General features: G+C 39.4%; 1 protein-coding gene across 1 annotated transcript in view; it reads left to right on the forward strand.

Moving 5' to 3' along the window:
- Positions 1-21,349, forward strand: part of NEGR1 (neuronal growth regulator 1) — a 161,305-nt gene that overhangs the window by 101,212 nt on the left and 38,744 nt on the right. Inside the window, exon 6 of the mRNA XM_009636145.2 lies at positions 1,847-1,998. Coding sequence (XP_009634440.1) covers positions 1,847-1,998 — 152 coding nt within the window. The remainder of the gene's footprint in view (positions 1-1,846; positions 1,999-21,349) is intronic.

The following is a 21,349-nucleotide window of genomic DNA, read 5'->3' on the forward strand; positions in this document are numbered from 1 at the left end:
CTGAGGGGGAAGGGGCATCCTGAGGAAAGCGTCTGGCCTGGGGCTGGAGAGACTTAACCTGGGTGTGCTGCTGAGCACCTGCCTGCTCTGCCTCCCCAGGCACCACATGCACGGTGTCACTTGCTGCCACGCTGATAACGCTGTTGCTGGCTACAAGCCCCAGCATGCTGGCATGGGAGCATCATAGCAGGGTGTGTTTTGGAGCAGAGAAAGCTCTTGGGGTTTTCTGCAGGGGAGGCAGAAAGAGGGGGGAGGGACATTGGCAGTGTCACAAGGAGGATATACATGTGCAGAAGCACATGCATAGGTTGAAAGGACAAACTTCTGCCTTTCACGAGTCTGGAGAAAAGATGAATCTTCTAACTGCAGCATTCACCCCAAACCAGGCATTTCAATCACATTTTTTTTTGTTTCTCACAAAACCATGTGTGTCTGTGGGATGTGCTATGTCCTCTCCCCAATGATGGGCTGCGCAGAGCAGACCAGAGTCCTGTACAGCATCACAGACTGAACAGGGAAGAGAAAACCCCTGTATGTGCAGTAGCATACAGTGATTAAACGGAAGCAATCCACAATACGCAGAAGTACAATTAATGATAGCCTTGAAATGTTTTTAAACAGAATGCTAAAAGATTGCGTTCATTCCCAGGATATACAGTTATATCCTTCAATATATCAAACAAAAACTGTATACTTAATCTGGAACTCTGCTCCTTATGTGAAACATAAGAAATTATGAGTAATCAACTGTAACTAGTATTTTAATAACGTGGTTACCCTTCTCATCTCCTCATTTGATGAGACGTGGTTTACCTACAACAGCAACACATTTAAATCGGTCATCTTTCTTTGCCCCAGTGCAGCAGCGATGCTTCTGACATGGCTTTGGAAGCAACATCAAAAGACCTGCACATGTTCCTGTGAAATTTGGGGGGGAAGCTTGAAGCCAGGGAAACAGAGACAAGTGAAAAGAGCCCTGGCTTGGCTTTTTCCTATGCTTTGTTACCTGGCTGCTGTTCAGGTTGCTGTCCCAGGACGCAGTGCTGCTGTAGCACATCTTTCCTAATTGCAAGTCTGATTTGTAGCTGTAGAGACCTGTAAAATAAACTGTGGCCACAATCCTATCTAGTCATGTTTCAGGCTACCTAATCCTCATCTGCTATCAGCCGGAGGTGTGTAAGGACTCAAGTGATCTCCAGAGTCTGCAAAAACACTCTCTGAAAGACCTACCGTAATACTTTTCTGCCCCAAATAGGGTATTTAAATTTTTATTTATGTTTGCCCAATTTAAAATCTAAACTCTCCACCTGAGAGTTTATATCCTATCCTATGGCCAGACAGGCAGGCCCATGGGTTTCAGTCTTTATTTTCTTCCCGCTGTAGGACATACAGGCAGAAACTGTTCCCATCAGCACCCCACAGCTCCACTCTTGCCCATGGCCTTTCTGGTCTGCTGCTGTGATAATTTTGCTCAGCAGACTACGTCAGCAGCTTGCAAACAGCTGACTGTGCTACCAGTTATGTCTGTAAAAAAAAAAAAAAAAAGAAAAAAAAAAAAAAAAAGAAAAAAAAAAAAAAAAAGAAAAAAAAAAAAAAAAAGAAAAAAAAAAAAAAAAAGAAAAAAAAAAAAAAAAAGAAAAAAAAAAAAAAAAAGAAAAAAAAAAAAAAAAAGAAAAAAAAAAAAAAAAAGAAAAAAAAAAAAAAAAAGAAAAAAAAAAAAAAAAAGAAAAAAAAAAAAAAAAAGAAAAAAAAAAAAAAAAAGAAAAAAAAAAAAAAAAAGAAAGAAAGAAAAAAAAATTATTGCTTATGGTATATGAGTTACAGAAATTTTCTTTTTGCTTTCTAGACTGATCAATGGTCAACAAGGAATTACTATTAAAAATTATAGTACAAGATCACTTCTTACTGTTACCAATGTGACAGAAGAGCACTTTGGCAACTATACATGTGTCGCTGCCAACAAGCTAGGGACGACCAATGCCAGCCTGCCTCTCAACCGTAAGTAGTGTGGACATGTGGCAAATGTTCATGGTTGTTTGTTTCCACGTACATGGATTCAAAAGCCAAAAAATAGTAACATGCTTTTTTCCCCCTGGTTTCTTCACAAGGCATATATGCCATTGCGTTCCTTGGTACTGGGAAATAATGCACCTAGTTATTTATTCTGTGCTGCAGAAAGGTTTCTGTTCTGAAAATGATGGTATGTTTTGGGGCTATCAATGAGTTATGAATCTACAAAAAACCCACAACTAAACCCAACCCGCCGTCGTGGTATAGAGACAGAATTAGCATGACAAAATCTTTCTGTTCAGAATACCAGTAATGCATCACTAAGGTACTGCTGTAAACAAAGTGAAAAGCTTTTCCAGCTAGTTTCAAGGAAAATACTGAGCTGAATAACTGGGGTGTGCCAGAGCCCTGCTCACAGGTCGGTTTGTTGGTCGTTGGCCTCTGGTACAGAGAAGTCGCAGAGGGCATGAAGTTAAATCTTTTGGAAAAGACAATGAGCGTTGTAATAGGCAAAGCAAAGCATTGAGGTTTGTAGCATGAAGGTTACTAAAAATGGGTCTCAAATGTCTTCCTTGAAAGGTATTTTTATCTATGAATTTGTAGTATTTCACATTTGTTGAATATCTAGCCATCTGTCAGTGGCATCTGAAGATGTTCCTAGTTGAACTTCAGTGCTAATCTGTTCTGATAGTGATAAAGCTGAAAGACAAAACTTAAAATATATCCTACATGCTTTTCTCTACATAAAGTTATTCCTTATTGAGTGGAAACGTAGATTTTCAGTTGCTTAAATCCTAGAGTTATTGCCTTCTAGCTGTGAAAGTTCCTTCTGAATATACCTCCTATATGATATGTATTGTCAGGATATTCTAAATTATTGCAGAAGAGATGTAATAAGCAGAAAATAGCCTGAAGCCTTTGCTGCCATTTTTTTAATATTTGAGAAATCATTAACAAAGTGGAGACAACGTTACACTTATTTTAAAGAGAAAATGCAAGAAGCGAAAACAGAGGAATATTATGCCAGAAGCAGATAGTATTTGGTGTATTTGCAATTCAGAGAAGGTAAAATGAAGGTTTGGTTTAATTATGAACAGAACAGAGCTGAATCTGTCTTTTAGTTGCTGCCAGGATTTTATCAGTTTTAAATTGTTGAGGTACCATGTAGCCACCCTTAAAAAGCACTTTGAGATGCAGAGGTTGAAAATGTCATATAAATACCAAGTACGTTGTTACAAATCATAAAAATAGATGTTCCCCATCATGAAAGAGATGGGATGTGTGAAGCAGAACAATCTGAGAGAAAATACTGAAATCTGGGTCTGAACCTGACCTCACGGAATGAAATATGAGGGTGATGTTAGCTCAGAGGTTTGACTGAAAGACCAAGATGAAATGTTTTACTTTATAGTATGATTTTTTTTAATCTAGTCAAAACAAGGAGAGGTTTCTGAAAGGTGGTGATGTAGATTTCAGTTGAGAATGAAGATCATTTGGTGCATTTTTTTTCCTTGCTCATAGTGTTTATTAATGTTATCTGGGAAGAGTATCACTTTAAGGAAAAAAAAATTACAAAAAAAACCCAAAAAACCACAGGGTAGCAACTTATTAAGTATGGACTCCTTAATCCTTCAGAGAGAGAATTTTCTCTTGCAAAATGCTACTTACATTTTATTTTGTTGGCAATGATAGCTGAGCATATGTCCTGGTTCAGGTATGTGCAGGGGAAGTGCTAGCAGTTAATGGTTGGTTGCAATATTTGATAGTCAAATACAGGGTTAAGGATAATTTGATCATCATGTTACTTGACAAATGTTAAAAATTTAGATGATGATGTCTTATTTCAGAATGCATTTTGAACTGTTAATTGCATTGGTGCAATACAGTCTGAGATGTGGAGTAGTTGGAATAGCATCATTAGCGCAGCTGCCAATAATGGTCGCGATTTGGGAGCCCCGCTGCAAGCCCCGCTGCATTCCCGTGCGAAACCACAATGGGTGCATAAAGACACAGGGGTTTTTATCAAAACGCGGTCACAATGCACAGCTACAGCAGGAGCGCTTCAAATCCTGAGCGTGGAAACCTGCACACCTCCGCTGTTAGGTATTGGCACCTTGCCCAATATCACGAAGTAATTGCTAATTGGCTGTTTCTGTCTGCTGCTGGGTTTTTTTTTTTTAAGAAAACTGTTTATAGCAGAGTTAGAAAATCTATATTTTCTTTCTTTGTACATACCTGTGTAATATATAAATGACATCGTAGCTATGCACAGCTGGGAGCTTTTCTTGGGGGCAGAGCTAATCATATTCTCTGTTATTGGTGTCTGCACCCTATGCAGATATAAAACTCATGGATACCAGAAAAAGGATTTTCTTCTACTACTAAGAGGGCTCTGGCTCCCTGTGATCCCTAAAGGTAACCTTGAGCTAATGGAAATCCATGGAGTGGGTAAAGGGATGTCAGGGCAAGGTAAAAGCTGACTTTGTGTGGCTGCGGACTCGGACTGAGCAAAGAAGACAGTAGATTAATGGAGCTGTACCTGATGGCACCCATGGGATGGATGGAGCAGGAGGAGAACTTGTCTGGGATATGGCTGCTCGCCCATGGCCGGAGGACAACCCCACTGTTGCTGTGAGCTGGGGTCGCCCAGCAGAAGGTCACCCAGAGCCACTTCTGTCCCAGGGACAGATAGCCAGATCAGTTTGCAGAAGAACCTCCCGTCTGGGGAGTTATGAACATCCCAGATCCTGCAAACACAATGAAATTTATCGTATCCCTAACTGAAGACTTGTTGGCCATGTCTAAGATCTAGCTATCAATAATAAATTCAGCAGCTGTAAAATAGAAAGACTGAGCCTTGCGGGAAAAATACAGAGAAGCAGTGGTTCCAATAAATTAATAATGAATGGCAATTTGCTAATTATTCATGGCTAAGTCCTCTGTATCATCCAAATGTGTTGTTTTTTGTGGGTAAGCGTATGAAGTATGTAATCCTCTCAGAGCACCCGCATGAGAAGCGTTTGTTGGACAGTCCCATCCTGCCATCTATGGGCCTAATTGATCAGATGTTTAGCACTGCCTATGCTGGCTTTTCCCAGAATTTCTGGTACTTAAGAAGAAAAATAATGTAGTCCTTTCCTGTAAACAAAGCATGGATTTGCTGATTCATTAAACCCAGGAGATGAGGCGTTACCGTGTGTACCCAGGGTAAGAGGTTCCATCTACAAGGGCGAGAAGCCAATGGGGAATGGAATACCCCTTTTTTAATTAAGCAGATTTTGCTTTTAAATTAGTGCAATCTTAATTTAAGACAAAAAGCATTTTCCTACAAACAAATTTGCAAGGTCATTGTGAGGGGAGGGAGTTATCATTAACTATTGGCACTGAAGTAGGTTTTTTCAAGCATTTTTTCCAAGCAGCCAAAACTGAGATGGTCTCTATAGCTGCTGAAGCAACAACGTCCTTACTGAGATGTCTCCTGTCCCTGCGCTCTCCTGGCCAGGAGCCACAGCTGGTAGTGGATTTCTTGCTTTTATCAAAGCTGAGTCATGGCAGAAGGTTTTTCCTACCTTTCATGGATGGGGATAAAAGCAGAGCTGTTGGTCAGCCACTGCTCCCCACAGTGGGACACAAGATGCTGCCACCACAAGCCCTTGATGAGCTGCTGGAGATCCTGGGCCAGGCACAGGGCTCAGCTCTGCTCTGTGGCACCGGAGATCCAGAGTGTGTAAGTCAGGTTGTAGGCTGCATCATTTTAGTATCCTGGCTCAGTCAGGGGTGCAACACCAACCCCACGCCTCTGCAAGCCTGTTCTCATCTCCTCTCTCTCCTGCCTGAACACTTGTTAAATTGGGGCAGGAGACTGAGTGGTTGTTGAAATCCTGCCTTTTTAATCTGCATGTAGATTTAATCTATGCATCTATAGAAACTATAAATCTACTTAAGAGACTGTTCATAGAGGCATTAAAGTCACCGGTACATCTGTGATGTCTCTGTGGCCCCTGAAGTTATGTCATCCACAAAAGTCTGGATTCATGTAAGCCACCACCTTGCAGAAGATGAAAATAATCATTACTTCTCGAGTAGATATGCGTGTGTTTATTCTTAAGTAAAGGTATTATTTTTATTTTCTAATGAGCACCTCCTATACATTCCCTAATATTTTTAGGAATGCTATAAATAACTTGTCTGGTAAGTGGTACCTGTCTTAAGAAAACTTGCAATAGAGGAAGCATCTGTGTCCATTACTAACAGCTGCCAAAGAAGTACTTTCTTTAAGAGGCTGGTCATATGATCCACAGGTGTTACTGACGTTCAGGAGAGAAGAGAGAGATAGGAATCTTGGATATATTGTTAGTAATTGTTCAAAAACATAAATAATTGTGAAGAGCTGCAGAAAAGGTCAGTAGTGACATTTGGAAGAAGGAGCATAGCAAGGTGTGTGAGAGATGTGGTAGTATTTTCTGCGCTAATTTAATTGCCACAGCTAAACAGAACTATTTTATTGAATAAGCATCCAACTGTGAACTTATGGTTAGTGCAACATGCTTATAATCTTGTCTCAAACATTTCTACATGCTAGGAAGCGCCAGACCATGCCCTCAATTTATATGTGTTGATTGCATTGTGTCCTGGTTACTACATAAAGATTCCAAATTAAATGGCTGTATTAATATTTTTAATACATTTGGTTTCATGTCTGAAATGCAAAAAAAAAAGGTAATATTCTTCCAAAAATTTAAATTAACTCATTGTAAATTGCACATAATATGTAATAATATGCATGTTCCGCAGTGGCACTACGTATAATGGGTGTAGCATTAGCTATATCTACCAGCACATCAAAGACCCAGAGGTATTGAAGATACCTGCAGAGTGGTGTAACGGCCTCGCTATGGCACATCTTCTAAACAGGGGGACAGGCAACCATTTTCCATGGTCACTTCCTGCTGTGCCAAGTCATGAAAATCAAAGAAAAACTAGGCTTAAGGGGACTTCGGAGATCATCTCAGTCATCTGACCAAGGGCAGGCTTATGATGCCAGTCATTGTTCCTGGCAGATGTTGGACCTGCTCCCTTCAATCCATAGTGACCCATCGTGGTCAGGTTGTAGCCATGCTTCTTTCTTGCATTAGCAACTCTTTCTTCATAGTTAAATCAAATGCTGAAGTCTGTTGCCACCCTTCATAGTCACCATGGGAAGAAGAGAGAGCCAGGTTTCTCAGGAAGAAGAAATGAGATCTGGGCAGAGGGAGGGAAGGGCAGTGCCATGGCAAAATAGTTGTCTCCGAGTTCATAAAAGCCTCTCCTGAAATGAGCAAGGGAATGACCCAAAATTAGTAATTTTATGTGCTGTTAAACACATGCATTTGCACTACCATTGTCAATAATAGTGGTGACAGGGTGGTCAAGCTTGGTGCTGGGACAGGTACCCTTCCATCACTATTTTACAATGGTAGTTTAACATTGATCCCTGGGCTGCGGCCGTACTCCTGAAGTGACTTTTCTTAACCGATAAAGGTTTCTGTATGCCCTTATTCCTCCAGCTTTAGCAACCTTTAGTTTCTTTTCCTTTTTTTTCTTTTTTCTCTTTTTTCTTTTTTTTTCCCCCCCAAACACATCCAGGAGCTGGGATGTAAACTTCTCAAACTCAGCCTCTCTGGAGCCATACTTAGAACAAAGGGGCCATGCAGCTGTGCTGCAGGGATCTGGTGGCAGCAGCTGCACTGCTCGGGTCCATCTGTGGGGCAGTGGGTTCAATGTGCTCCCCCTGCGCATGATGCTGCAGCCCAAGACCTCCTTCAAGATGAGTATTTGTTATTCTGCCTGGAATAATGTTCTACTGATGCAGACAAGGTCTGGGCTGCATCGCTGGCCATGCTCACCTCTCCCTGGCGCGGACCTCAGGGCCTCCTACAGGAGTTGTCCCATACCATCAAGGCTGTGTGGGGGCCCTGCAAGGTTGGCGCTGCTGCAGGTGGTCCTTATTATCAGTAATTTAGCTTTTACTTATTGTGCAAAGACTGCTTGGGTCATCTTCATCTTCTGTTCATATAGTTTGGTGTCATCGTTAAACTCAGTAGTTTCATTTTATTGACTGAGAAATTGTATTCTAGTGTATTTGGATATGTGACAGATTTCTGCTAGGTTTTAGCTCAATAGCTTTGCCTGGCCTACCAAATTTGACATTTCTGGGAAGAAATTTATTCTCCAGGGAAATTCCCTTTGTGTCTACCGTTTCAGCTGTTGTCCAATTACCCAAGAAAGATTTTACTATTTTATCTCTCAAATACTGGCCTGCAAGGCAAATCAAACTTAAATTTGAAGTTTTGTGTAATGTTGCAGCCAGACAGGAGGGTCTGCACCAAAAAAAAAACCCAAATCCTTATATAGGTATATCTATAGACATAAAAAAATGTAAATGACAATTCCTGTACTCATTAGGAGCCTTTTCAAAGACTGCTGCAGTCAGTCCAAAGACATTTATTGATTTAATAAGGTTTGGATCAAGCCCAAAGTCTCCTGTAGAAGTTACTGTACAGAGAACTGGTGCCATGGACCTAATTTTTCACTGGGGGCGTCCCATCCAGTCCTGCCTCCAGGGGTGCAGTCATTGGCCTGATCTACTCATCCAGCTCCTGCTGAGTGTGCAGGAAAGGTCTCTTCCTCCATGTCTCAAGAGGGGTGATGGACAGGGAGCAGATTTGAAATTCATTCTGGGAACTCCCAAATTATTTGTAAAGGGGTGGTTGTATGTCTGAGCCATCATGCTTTTTTATGGTTTCTGGCCTGCTGCAAAGGACATCCAGGTCCACACCTGTAGGGTTTCATAGTATACCCTTTACAAAGCCAAGCCAAATCTTTGTGTGATGCATTGTCCCATCTGGAAGCTCATAATGTCTGTGCTGTACCTCTTCTGTTACAGACTGAAGGTGATTTTGCTTTTTTTTTTCCTTCTGTGTGCGCTCTGTCTTCACTGGTGGGTCTTCTGGTCTAAGTCCTCAGTTTTCCTTACCACGTCCAAATTTGCCTAATAGGACTAACTGCTACAGGAGAGGCAATCCATCATGGAAAGGACCTGTCCTGGGGATGGAAACTGGGACAGATATTCAGCTCCTGGTCAGCATATTGAAATTCAGAGTATTAGAGAGGCAGGGCTATAAATCTGGGAGTTGGTTCCTCGGGGACCTTTCTCAAGATCAGGGTGTATTCACCCAGGGCATTTTAATTGAGTCGTCATGTTCCCAGTGGAAAACAACTCTGAAAACTTTCAACCATCCCTGATGGGATTCATAGGCAAGGTAAAAATCTTTTTTCTCTCCCCGTTGTCTCACAGGGTGAAATGCAGACATACAATGCAGCCGAGCAGTGCACAAGTAAAACAGAGTTTTCTTTACATTACAAGTACACCTGGGGGATTAATTTCATAAGACATTGCTGAGACAAGGGGCCCGGCACAGTTAAAAACTCAGCACCTTAAATTCATATATTCATATGGAATAAGATAAATGGCCAAATTCTCCATTGATGTATCTTGTAATAATTCTGTTAGATATTGGGTTTGAGATCATTCCATATGGATGCCAACTGCTGCTCCAGGTAACAGTTACTGAGAGCTGGGAAATTTTCTCTAAATCCATTTTCCAGCTTGAGGTTTGTTCTGAATTAAACAATAGGTGACTGAGATGGGACGAGGTAGAAATAACCTGTCTGAGTCAAGGCCAATAGCATGTGTTTCTCCTTGACGCTTAGAAGAAACTTTAAAAATCTGAGGGTGTATCTGTGTTTGAGGGAAGAAAAAAAAAAACACCAACAAAAAACAAACAAAAAAACCCCCAACCCAGTGATCTCTGCTATGGATGCTTACTAAAGTTGCCTTTATGTTGCTTTGTTACATTTGTGTTTATATTCTCAAATTGTGCAATTATAACCATAGCTAACAATGTTTAGACACATAGTCTTAGTGGACTGCATAAATCAGAGAGGTTGAAGCATGTCTAAAAGCATGTCTAAATGTTCATCTTTAGGTATCAGTTAATTATGATGATTAAAACATTCAAGGTCATCTGTGGAACTTATTTACAGCATGCTGCTGAAGGCAGCAGCTGCCCGTGACCGGACCATGGTGAGGAGCATTGACAGCCAGAGGTCTTCTTGAACTTGTGTTTCTTTTCAAGAGGTAGAAATCCTTGAAACAAATTAACTTTTTAGAAAAATCAAAAATCCAAAGAATACCATGTGTAACAAATGGAATGAAAACTAGAAGTGTTACAATGTCATGATATAAATATATTTTACAACTCCATCTGAAATACAGACTTTTTGAGCCTTGGCCTCAAAAATTTTGCAGAATAGGAGGGAGGGGAGTCACATAGGAAACAAAAGATGAAAAAATCCCATGTCAAGAGATTAAAGATATGATTACTGTCTGTCTTCTAAAGGAAAGGGGGCTTATTGAAATATTGGCTAGTCTAGAGAAGGCGTATTAGGAAGTTTTCTCATAAAACAAGCCCAAGAGAACTTTCACTTACACTAATCAGTAGCAAGTTTTAAACTTAATGCAAAGCACTTCTTCATTAAAATATTAAGTGTAAAACTTATTTTCATAACAAGTTATTGAGACCAAAGCTCATAGGGCTTTTAAAAGGAATTAGCCATTGATCAAGGATATCAAGAATTTTCTTGAAAATCATAGAATAGATTTTAAACCCAAGACTTCAGTATTTAAGTGAATAGTCTGACAGGTTGGAAAATGCCGTGACTGAGATAATTTACCAAATAAATTCTAGGTTATTTAACAAAAGTACTTGCTTGAAAAAAAACAAGATTTATCTGAAAAACATGTGTGCTTCTATTGTGTCAGGTGTCCTCTAATTTAGAGATTGCTAAAAAAAAAAGAGATAGAGATGATCTCCACAGCTTCTATTTACATTTCCCTGAGAGCTGCCCTATGTGTCTGAACAGTTTGTGAACTGAAGAAAATTAGAAAGAAAAAAAGAAATCCTTTTTTTTGCTGCAAGAAAGCTAAAAATAGATTCAGAGATTTGAAACTGAGAGCTTTTCCAGTGAGCCCACACTATAAACACTAATTAGCCTCTGTACCATATCACATAAGTAACAAAATGCTGAGGTATTTCAATAAGCATCTAAAATGGAGAACTAAATTAATGTTATCCATACTTCCACCTACAGGTTTATATGTTGAGATTTTGACTGGTTTTTAAATAATAAATTGAGTAGAAAAGCTTAGTCTTCTCATGGCTTCTCCAAACCTCAGACAAAAAGCATTGGCATCAGATGCTTAGCTGTTGCTTGCAATATTAGAAGTACTTAGTGAAAAAGACCTTCTTCAGAAATGTCCTTTATTTCCAAACATATTATCACAAGTAACAAAGCCGATTCCTTGACTTTAAACTGTTCTGCTATGAAGCATCAATAACAGTAATCTGAATTTTACTGTGCAGTAGGTGCTGTTACTGTTGCAGATCTTCTTATAAATTGACCTGTAAAAAGATACTTAATGTTTTAGACTATGCAGTATTTAGATTTCACAAACTTTATTCAAAGATAAAACACAAATCTGAGAACTTGATCATTTAAATATTGTTAATTTACTCAGTTAAAATACTGTTCTGAGAGAAAGAACAAAACAGTTAATTTTAAATCAGTGGGGATGTGAGGGAGAAAGCAACAAATCTTATGAAGTACCACACTGTAAACTAAGGCGCAGCACAACATAGCAGTGATATACAGCTTTTATTTATTTAGCCAATAAAATGTACATCTGGTACGAGCTCCTTTTCTTTCCTAATGCTATTGCTGAGCTTTCCACGGTGCTGTAAGTATATGAGAAAATGTCTGTCAGGCTGGAGAAAGTAACTTCAGGTGAGGGTCTTTTCTAAATCAGTAGCGACTTTAATATTTTTAAAGCTATAATTTTACAGCTAAAGGTAGATCTATGCAGTTCCTCACCTTCTTGAGCAAGATGCATTCCTTCATCTTCTTCACCTGTCTTCTGAATCTAGAGTTGAGTTTAAAAAATAGATTGCTGCTGTTATTGGAGCAATATATTGTCCCAAAACAGTACTTTTAATTAATGACAAAGTGGTTGACAATTTAAAGCAAAATAGCACTTTTTGCAAAATAACAAAATACTTTCCCTGAATGCAGGTTTCTAAATTAGGATGCAATGTGAAGAAAGGATTAAAGTTTCCCTGCACTACCTGTCATCATCCTGTCTGAATTTCTCTATGTTGCCCATCAGACACATGGTTCTCCTACTAAAGATATTTTGCAGCCAGTCCGTTTTTCTTTGCAAATGAAAGGCTTGTTCTTGACCTTTCAGCATTTACTCTCAACCCGCAGTTTATAAAACCAGTCATGGTTTTATACGTTGTTCCACAGTTTAGTGTGCAACCTGAGCAGGTAGATCGTCACATCCAGGACATGCAGGTGTCAACACAAGCAAGAAAGGTAGTTCAGCTCTTTACAGTCTTTGTTAATAGCTGTTACATAAAATACCCTACAAAATTTGAATACTTTAAATAAAATTCCCAGTCCAAGGACTAGAATCATCACTCCCCCATTTATAAAAAGTTTTTCCCGGAGTGCCTGGGACTTTTCTTGACCATAAAAATTCTTTCACATATTTTCTCTTAGCACATCTGTAGTTACTGACACTGTCATTTCGGAAGGAGAGGAGTGAGGAGGAATGTGGCATGTCCGACCTCGTGTCCTTGGGCTGATGCCAGCCTGAGCTGCAGCCGCCCCGGCACAGCAGAGTGGGAAGGTGCTGTGGCTGGAGCTCGTTACAGAGCTGCTAACAAATCTTAATTTTCGCTCAGTTTGCCCAGGATTTTGAAACTGCTGCCTGGCTGTGGTGATGTACATGATGACAGAGTGAAGGGAAATTACCCTCAAATAAGCATTTGCGCAATACCAGTCGAGCAAAGCAAGGCTGGGAAAGGGATTTTTCTACGCGTAAATCAACGCAATAAAGCGCTGCTCAGGAAAATAACTGCTTAGGCTAAGGGGTGAAGCTGGTCCAGGAACTGAATGGGTGTGAATTTGTCATGCATAAATCCAGGCTGAAAGAGGAGGATTTCTAACCCTTAAAACAGCTGGGTTCTGCAACAGTCTTCAACAGAAAGCGGTGGGACAAGCAACTGAAATGATTTTGACAATGAAGCTTAGTGAGTTTATCAAAAGGATTTGTCCTTAGTGCTAAAGAAATGAACTGAAAGCCTCAGATCTGCTCCATGCAAAAAAAAAAGTCAAAAAAAGAAGATGCAGCTCCTAAGTGCAATTCCCTTTCTGCTGTTCCAATTAACACCTTACTGCAAAGCTAAACAAAACCCAATTTCACCCAGGGATTTAGTGCTGGTTTGATTTTATTATCCTGTTTAACAAGTGGGGTATGTGGTCAGCATTAATAAAAACAATTGGTCTGGGTCTAGCTCTACCTAATGCCCTCTTTTTAGCTATTCACGTTTCTAGGTTTCTTTAAGGTGATTTTTATTTTTTGCATTTAAGAAAAGCAGTCCTGTCTGTCTTTTTGCAGATGAAGATCTATTTCACGTTCAATACATTAGAAGTAGCCAGTTTGTTGTGTGTGTTATTAAAGCAGTGAAAGGATGATGTAGTGAGGGTCAGTGTAGGCATCCCTGGTGCTGAGCAGGGACTGCAAGAAGAGGTGGGGCCAGTCTGGGGTTCTCTCAGCAAGGTTTAGTTGGATTTGGTATCCACAAGAACGGAGAAGATCTTTCCATTTACAGAAATAATATGTTTAGGTTTTGCATGTGTCCTGGTTTCAGCTGGGACAGAGTTAATTTTCTTCCTAGTAGCTGGCATAGTGCTGTGGTTTGGATTTAGTAGGAGAAGACTGTTGATAACACACTGATGGTTTAGCTGTTGCTAAGTAGTGCTTAGACCAGTCAAGGACTTTTCAGCTTCCCACGCTCTGCCAGGGGTACAAGAAGCTGGGAGGGGGCACAGCCAGGACAGCTGATCCCAACTGGCCAAAGGGCTATTCCAGACCATATGACGTCATGCTCAGTATACAAACCGGGGCAAGTTGGCTGGGGGGCAGTGACCGCAGCTTGGGGATGGGATGGGCATCAGTTAGCGGGTGGTGAACAATTGCATTGTGCATCTACTTCTTTTGTATGTTCTTTTTAAAATTTTTCCCCCTTCCTTTTCTATCCTATTAAACTGTCTTTTATCTCAACCATTAATTTCACTTTTTTTTTCCTGATTTTCTCCTCATCCCACAGGGGAGGGGGGAGTGAGTGAACAGCTATGTGGTGTTTACCTGCCTGCCAGCTTGAGCCACAGCCACATGCTAACAGTATGTTTCTAATATGCTAGCAGTAGTTCACCTGTGCAACAAGATTCTGGGCTGTAGCACGACACTTACCTTAACGGGTTGTGCTGACTCTGCATGGGAAGCAGCGGCAGCAGAGCAGGTCTACCCCTGACCTTAGCAGGGAGTTGTCCTTGGTTTGGGTGTAATCTTCTGAGGCAGGATCCTGATATGTAAATAAGAGGTAATCTAATATTTTAAATTTCACTTCCTTGACAAGGAAAAAGCTATTGGGTCTGCCAACAGCTATCACAGTCTGATATATCTAAATCCCTCGCAGGAGATAAGTGAATCCTTTGAGAAGCATATGTTGTTGTTTATTTTAAACCATTGATGTGTGTGCTTGGATCCTCTGTTTTCTTGTAGGCTATTTGCAGCAGACTTCTGTTCCTTGATCTCAGCTTTTAATAGCTCCCCAGGCAATAAATGCGTTTCCTTTCTCTGAGTGTTTGCACGATGACTTTTTCTATAGATTAGCCAGGCACTGTTCATCTCATGTTCTACCTATTTTCTAGCACCAACTGAAAAACAGTTGTACTTCTCTATGACTCATTTGTAACTGGAATAATCCACATCAGTGTTCACCATTGTATTCCTCTTTTTTTTTCCTCTCACTTGTGGCATTATGCGGCACTCTGTTTCTCTTGCAAAGTTCAAAGTCAAATCTTATAATGTGCTCCCTCTTAAACTCTAGATAGAGCTGTGCAGCCATAACTCCAGCTTAATTAAGCCTCCTTTTACATAAATTGTAGATGTTTTATGAATTTCGTCATGACATTGGCACATTTCACCATGTAATTTATAGAGATTTGTAATGATTCATTTGATAGGCATTGTCTGTGGATTTCAGTTCATCAGGGATCAGTAGAAATATAATTACACAGTAATTATTAAATAACTTATTCACAAATTGTTGTGCCAGTGAAAGCAAATATCAGAGCAGTTGAACGGCATCTAGTTCTTCTAGGCATGTGTTATATATGTACACAGATTGCAGAGAACTGGGGTGCTTGCTCTAAACACAATAGTAATGGACAGATCAGGCAAGAATGTCTATAAATGAGAATGAGACTTTTATTCTGGAAAGATCTGCCTATGCCTGTATTCCCAGAGCTGCAAATAGTAGGAGAAGACTTTCACCTGGAAAACCCTGGGGGAGGTTAACCTGCAGGTGGTTAGGTCAGGAAACCAGGTTCCCCCTGGTCAGGGGGAGCATCTCTAAGGGCTAACCCAGGGTATAGTGGACCCTGATTGCACAGGTACTATCTGTTGGCCTATATGTTGACTACAAACATTAGCAATTTGATTAGCTACCTGAAGTTAGCACGACCTCTTCCCAATCAGCTCCCCCCGTGTCCAAGTTGCTGCTCTGCTGTAACTCAGGCAGACTCCTGTTTTCCTGCTTTCCAATAACGGGGATGATGAGTTGTGCAGCCGCCTGCTGCTCTGGGGACTTTCCCTTAGCCCACGGCTGCTCTGTGTGCCCACGGGGCATGGAGGCCCCGGCCCCAGGTCACTGCTCTGAGGCAGTGAGAGGAGAACGGGCAGAAACGTGGTTCTCATGTACCAGGACTTGCATCCTTGCAGGTGGATTCCCTGTCTGACCCCAAGTTAATAAAATTTATTCAGACATCATGCTCTGCTCCAGTGAAATGAACTATTCATGTTAACCAAAGCATAATGCACGATACAATTTTAGTATATGTATGGCTGAGCAATACTTCTCACTGCACCAGAGTAGTGTAACTGGCATTTCTGCATGCGCAGAGCTTTATATAAAAAAAATAAAAACCTTTATCATATATGTATAATTTAGTGTGGCAAGATGTTGCATGGAAAAAATGGGGAAAAAATAGAATTACTCTTGCTGGTTACAGAGCACAAGATTTTATAGTGTTTCTAGCCCACAAATCTTTGATACAGCCTGGATCAAATGTGCATGTGTCAGAGCAAATGCTGCCGGGCATATTGATCAAAGGTCTTAAATATTGACATCAGCTGTCTCTCCTATAGATTGCATATAGCTTCCACAGTGTGCCAGGAAGAAAACAAGTCTACCTCTTTTCAACACCTGGGTAAGGTGCCATCAGCCAGCAAGCAAACTTATTTTTATATGTCACTTAGTCTTTCCAAGAGAAGCCGAAACACGGCGTAACGATGTGCTCCAGCCTTGCATGGGTTGAATGGAAACATGCTGGCACTGGCAGAGAGTTTAACTGGGCTGCAGGGTGGTGTAGGAGAGGAAGGTGTTTCCAGGAAGATTCCCCTGCACCCAGGCTGTTTTTATTGGAGTTGTGCATATTCAGAAATGGGAGAAAATTAACAAACCTGCCTATTATTGTGAACCTGGCAAAAGCATTTCTGTAAAAGCATTAGCAGTTATAGGCACTCCGCCACACACGCAGGAAGGAAGTAGTGCCATGGCATGCGTCGTATTGCATCTGTAATGTATATTTTGTCTTATTTACTTCCAGAAATATAGCAACAGTTGTGCAGATTTAAAGAATGACCTCTGAGAACACGAATATTGTTACTGGGAGTCAGAGCAATGCTAATCATATGTTTCTGAATAGCAAAAATGCTAACAGATTTCTAGGTCTACATAATTCATGAGCTTCCTATTTATACATATGAATGAAAGAGCAAGCTAAAAGGATGCAGACTACTTTGTCACTTTTTCTTCAGTTTGTTAGGGTCTCAGCAGCTGTAAAAATCATTAAAGCAGCAGTTTTCTCTGGAAAAAATATGAAATAGGATATAAGGACTAATGAGCAAATATTGTTTATCCTTTATAATAATGTAACTTGAACAACTAAATAAAAACATTGTCTTTCATGTAACTTTTGTGATGTAGACATAATTAAAATGTTGATGGGAAATAGAAATTCAATAGGTTTATCTTTTTGCTTCACCCTGGTTCAGTTGCCTAAGGCATGGAGAGAACACAGGTGACAAGGCACCAGGAAAGGGGCAGCCTCATTAGCAGCCTCATTAGACCTTTGACATCATCAGAAGGTCAGATTCAAGGTAGCACTCCTGACAATTGGGCTGTCCGTCTTTTCTGTTTCTTTGTTCATTTTGCAATTTGGTTATGCAGCGCTGTTCTATAAACTTGGTATAGAAACAGGGTGGGAAGGGTCGATTAAGTGTTTAGAGATCAATTTCAGAAAACTCCTAAAATGTTCTTTCTCCGCTTCCATGAAAAGAGCCATTCCTTTTCCTCCATTCATTTTAATTAAAAACATGCAATATATTTTAAGACTTTTTCTTTTATGAGTATCTCCATGAGTGGTTACTATGCGCAGATTGATCATCCCTCGACATTTAGGTATGTGTCTCCTAGAGGGGACCATGGCAGGTACTTACATTTATGGATTGATGGGCAAACCACAACACATAGGTTGAAATGGGTGGTCACAGGTACAGGTTAGTTTACGACAGGAAGCTTTCAGAAAAATTCCCTTAATTGATTGTGGTTGAAACAACGGCTTCTTCTTTTCCTTTTTGGCAGACAGTCCGCCATGGGTCTGGCCGCAGCCACTCATTGAGAAATTGAGATGCTTCAAGTGTGTAGGGGAAATGGAGTTTCGTAAATCATATCCTCAGTAGTGCTTTTCTAATAAAAGTTATAGGAAAAACATTCTAAACCATGTGGTAGACTTCATAAATGCAGGTCCTCAACAGAAATTGCAAATGCGTTGTGCCTTTTATTATGTTTTATTTTTGATAATACTTGACAGAGTCTTGTAACTGGATACACAGCACTGAGAGAAACACTTTTCAATTTGACATCAAACGAGCCCTATTGATGTATCTTCTTAGAATGCAAAAATGCTGTCTGAGGTTTTCTTCATTTGTGAAAGTCGTTGTTATATTTCATGAACTGCAATCGGTGTCCCTAGGCTAGAAGTGCAATGCTTTAGAAATCTTTCTCTGCATCTGAAGGGGCCTCAGTTTCTTTGGGAAAAAAAAAAAACATCCTTATGTGGCTTTATGTATAGGAAGTGGTGTGTCCCTAATACCAGGTGGCCGGACCATTTTGATCTCCATGGTATTTTGGCAGAAAAGCAGAGCTCCTCCCTGACCAGCAGCTGGTGGTTCCTTTCCCTTCTCTTTAAATCCAGAGCATCATTTCTCTCTCGGGGGGCATATTTGCTGCTGTGCATCTCTTCCACATCCAGAGGCCATCCAGAAGGCTGCAGACAGCCCAACACAACCAGGGTGTGCGTGGGACTCGCCATAGAACAAAATATTTCTACTTGGTTTTAGAGTTCTTTGCCTTTTCTTGGCTTCTCTCTATGTGTAACCTTCGCCATCTCCAAACTACCCATAACCATATTTTCTTTGCAATTAATGAATGAATACTTTCTGCTGTCCTGCCGTAAGTGACCCTTTGCGTGGTTTGTTTTGTATTTTTCTCCTAGACTTGCTTAGCAGGAGTTTCTTCAGCCACACATCATGTGGGACTGTTGAAGGCTGCAAGTGCTGAGGTCCATTCTGAAATCTGCAAAGATTTCATTGTTGAAATTTATTTTTAAAATCTGAAAAACTTCATTATTCATATCTTAAAATTTATTTTTGTTCTTTGAAATTTGTTGCATTTTACTTTTTCGCTTTTGAATAGTTTAGTGCTTATAAATCCTAGTGCAAAGATATGCTAGTGATGGGACCTTAAACTAGTAGGTATATTTTTGTAATACTCAAAAAGTAGACTGCGGGGACAAAAACTGCATACTCTTACTGGCAAGAATATCAAATGTGTGACCTTTATATTAAATATTATTTTTAATGTTTTTAATGGAAATATAATTTTTGCTTGTTAGTGGTTCAGACCCTCCCCCCTGATTAAATTAAACTTAAAACAATTTTTTTCAAGCTATAAAATAGTTCATCCTACATAAAATATGTTGATTCATTCTGGAACTTACTAATAAATAAATAAATATATAAAACTTTAGTAGACTCCAGAGTTAAAACAATGTGCTATTTTAGTATCTTTCTCTGATTTTTTTCATAAGAAAATCAAATTCCGTTAGAATTTTAAGTTAAAATTTAAATTAATCTCATTACTTTTTGTGTGCTAGCTAAGAACATGTGTGGTGCTCAGGCCTGGTCCTCTGCAGAAATGGCTTTCAGGGAGTGCCCTTAAAACTTAACTCTTATTGGACTTTTTTTACAAGAGTACACTAAAAGGTGTCATGAACGTGGTTTTCTACAGGCTTAAAAGTATTTGAATATTTATCAAAAAAACTCCCATTGTCAAGCAAAACCAAACTACTGTAGGTGTAGAGCAGAGAGGATTGCCAAAGGATGGAATGAGTAAACTACCTGGCAATTTCAGGTCTCAAAGTTCAAGTTGGTAATTTTTTTTAATGTCTCATAGACATTGAGCTATTAAATACTTATCATTCTGTAATAAAAGAACAAACCATTTAAATAAAATAAACCATTAATGGGTAATTAAGGTGTAATAACTCAAACCTGTAGAAGAGCTCAAAGTGTAATTGCAAAATATTAATGGTGAGTAAAAGGCACAGAATAAACTAATGTCTCTAATCAATCCATTTACAGTTTCCATCCAAAAGATTTACTATTAAATATGTTTTTACATTTACAACTGTACTCAAAACAGTCTCTGGTTTACCTAGGCTTAAAGACCTCTATTACAAAATAAATCATTAATATTTAACAAAGCTGATAAAGCCCAGGGGTTATTAGATTAAATAAGCCTGGTTAATTATCAAAGGTCATAAATTAAAGTAGTTGGGGGGGGTTAATTAATTAATGTGTTAGTATTTAATCGCCAGTTTTATTTTGGACGAGTTATCGATTCCTTCAATACATGGGAAGTCTAAATATTATTACAGCAAAATCCAACAATTTTACTGATGCAGACTGAAATGAAACAAGCTTTTTGTGTTCTCCTGTTACAAAAAGCTCTCCTTATGATCTGTAAGAGTGGTAGTCTGGCAGCATCATGTTTTGATACTTTCTCAGATCTAGAAATTGCACTCTCATTAGATAAGATGTTACTGATATTAAGCACCTACCCCCATCCTATAATAAAATATCTCATAAAGCTATGCTTTCTCTTACACAGCCTATGTAAATGCCATTCTATAGTAAATATGAATGTCTAATCATTCCTTTTCAAATCATTTGTGTTTATCTTAAGAAAACTCATGGGATTTTAAACCAGATATAAATAGGGAAACTGTTTAGAGTGTTGATGATCAATATCTAGACTGCAAAATAGTAGAAAAAACTACATTAGAGACATTAGAAAAAACTAGAATTTTTGCCAGTGCTATGGTTATGTCACATTAAGTGCCTATCTTTTCTTGACTGAGTATCTGAATTCTCAAGCTTCCTAAGAAAATACTGTTGAGCAGAATGGATTTCTATGCTTTTGTGTGTGTCATACCCTAAAACAAGACTTTGAGAGACATAATTTTTTAGCTAAAGGCAACCTGAGTTTGTTCCAGTAGTCATTTCACACTGGGGATTAAAATACCTGAAGAATGGCAGAAACCGATGTTACAATGTTGAGGGCTACAGAAAACAATTAAAACATTTCATAGTTTCTGTTTGTCATGGTTCTTGTAAAATAGGTTGGACTTTCTGTCACAGTAATAGTGAAGATTACAAAAAAAATAAATTCTATCTTAGCCTTGTATAGCATTGCTTTTTATTCTGAAAAAGCAGAAACTGAGTGTGGCCTATGGCTTTACTCATAATAAAGAAAATGATTCATTTTTAAAAACTGGTATCCTCCTAACAGAATCAATGGCGCCAACCAAAACAGCTTCATTTTCAACCAGCTGCAGAGTGATAAAATAAGCTATATTTATAATAAAAAGTTGGATTCATAGCTTTAACTCAAGACTTCTTCTGTAATGGTCCCAGTGATGGGCTGGTGCTGAGCTCATGCTGGGAGGGTCCTCCAGAGAACTGGAAAAGAGCATCATCAGTTTTGTA

The sequence above is a fragment of the Egretta garzetta genome, unplaced genomic scaffold (assembly GCF_000687185.1).
Source record: "Egretta garzetta isolate BGI_Z169 unplaced genomic scaffold, ASM68718v1 scaffold163, whole genome shotgun sequence".
NCBI classification, from domain to species: Eukaryota; Metazoa; Chordata; class Aves; order Pelecaniformes; family Ardeidae; genus Egretta; species Egretta garzetta.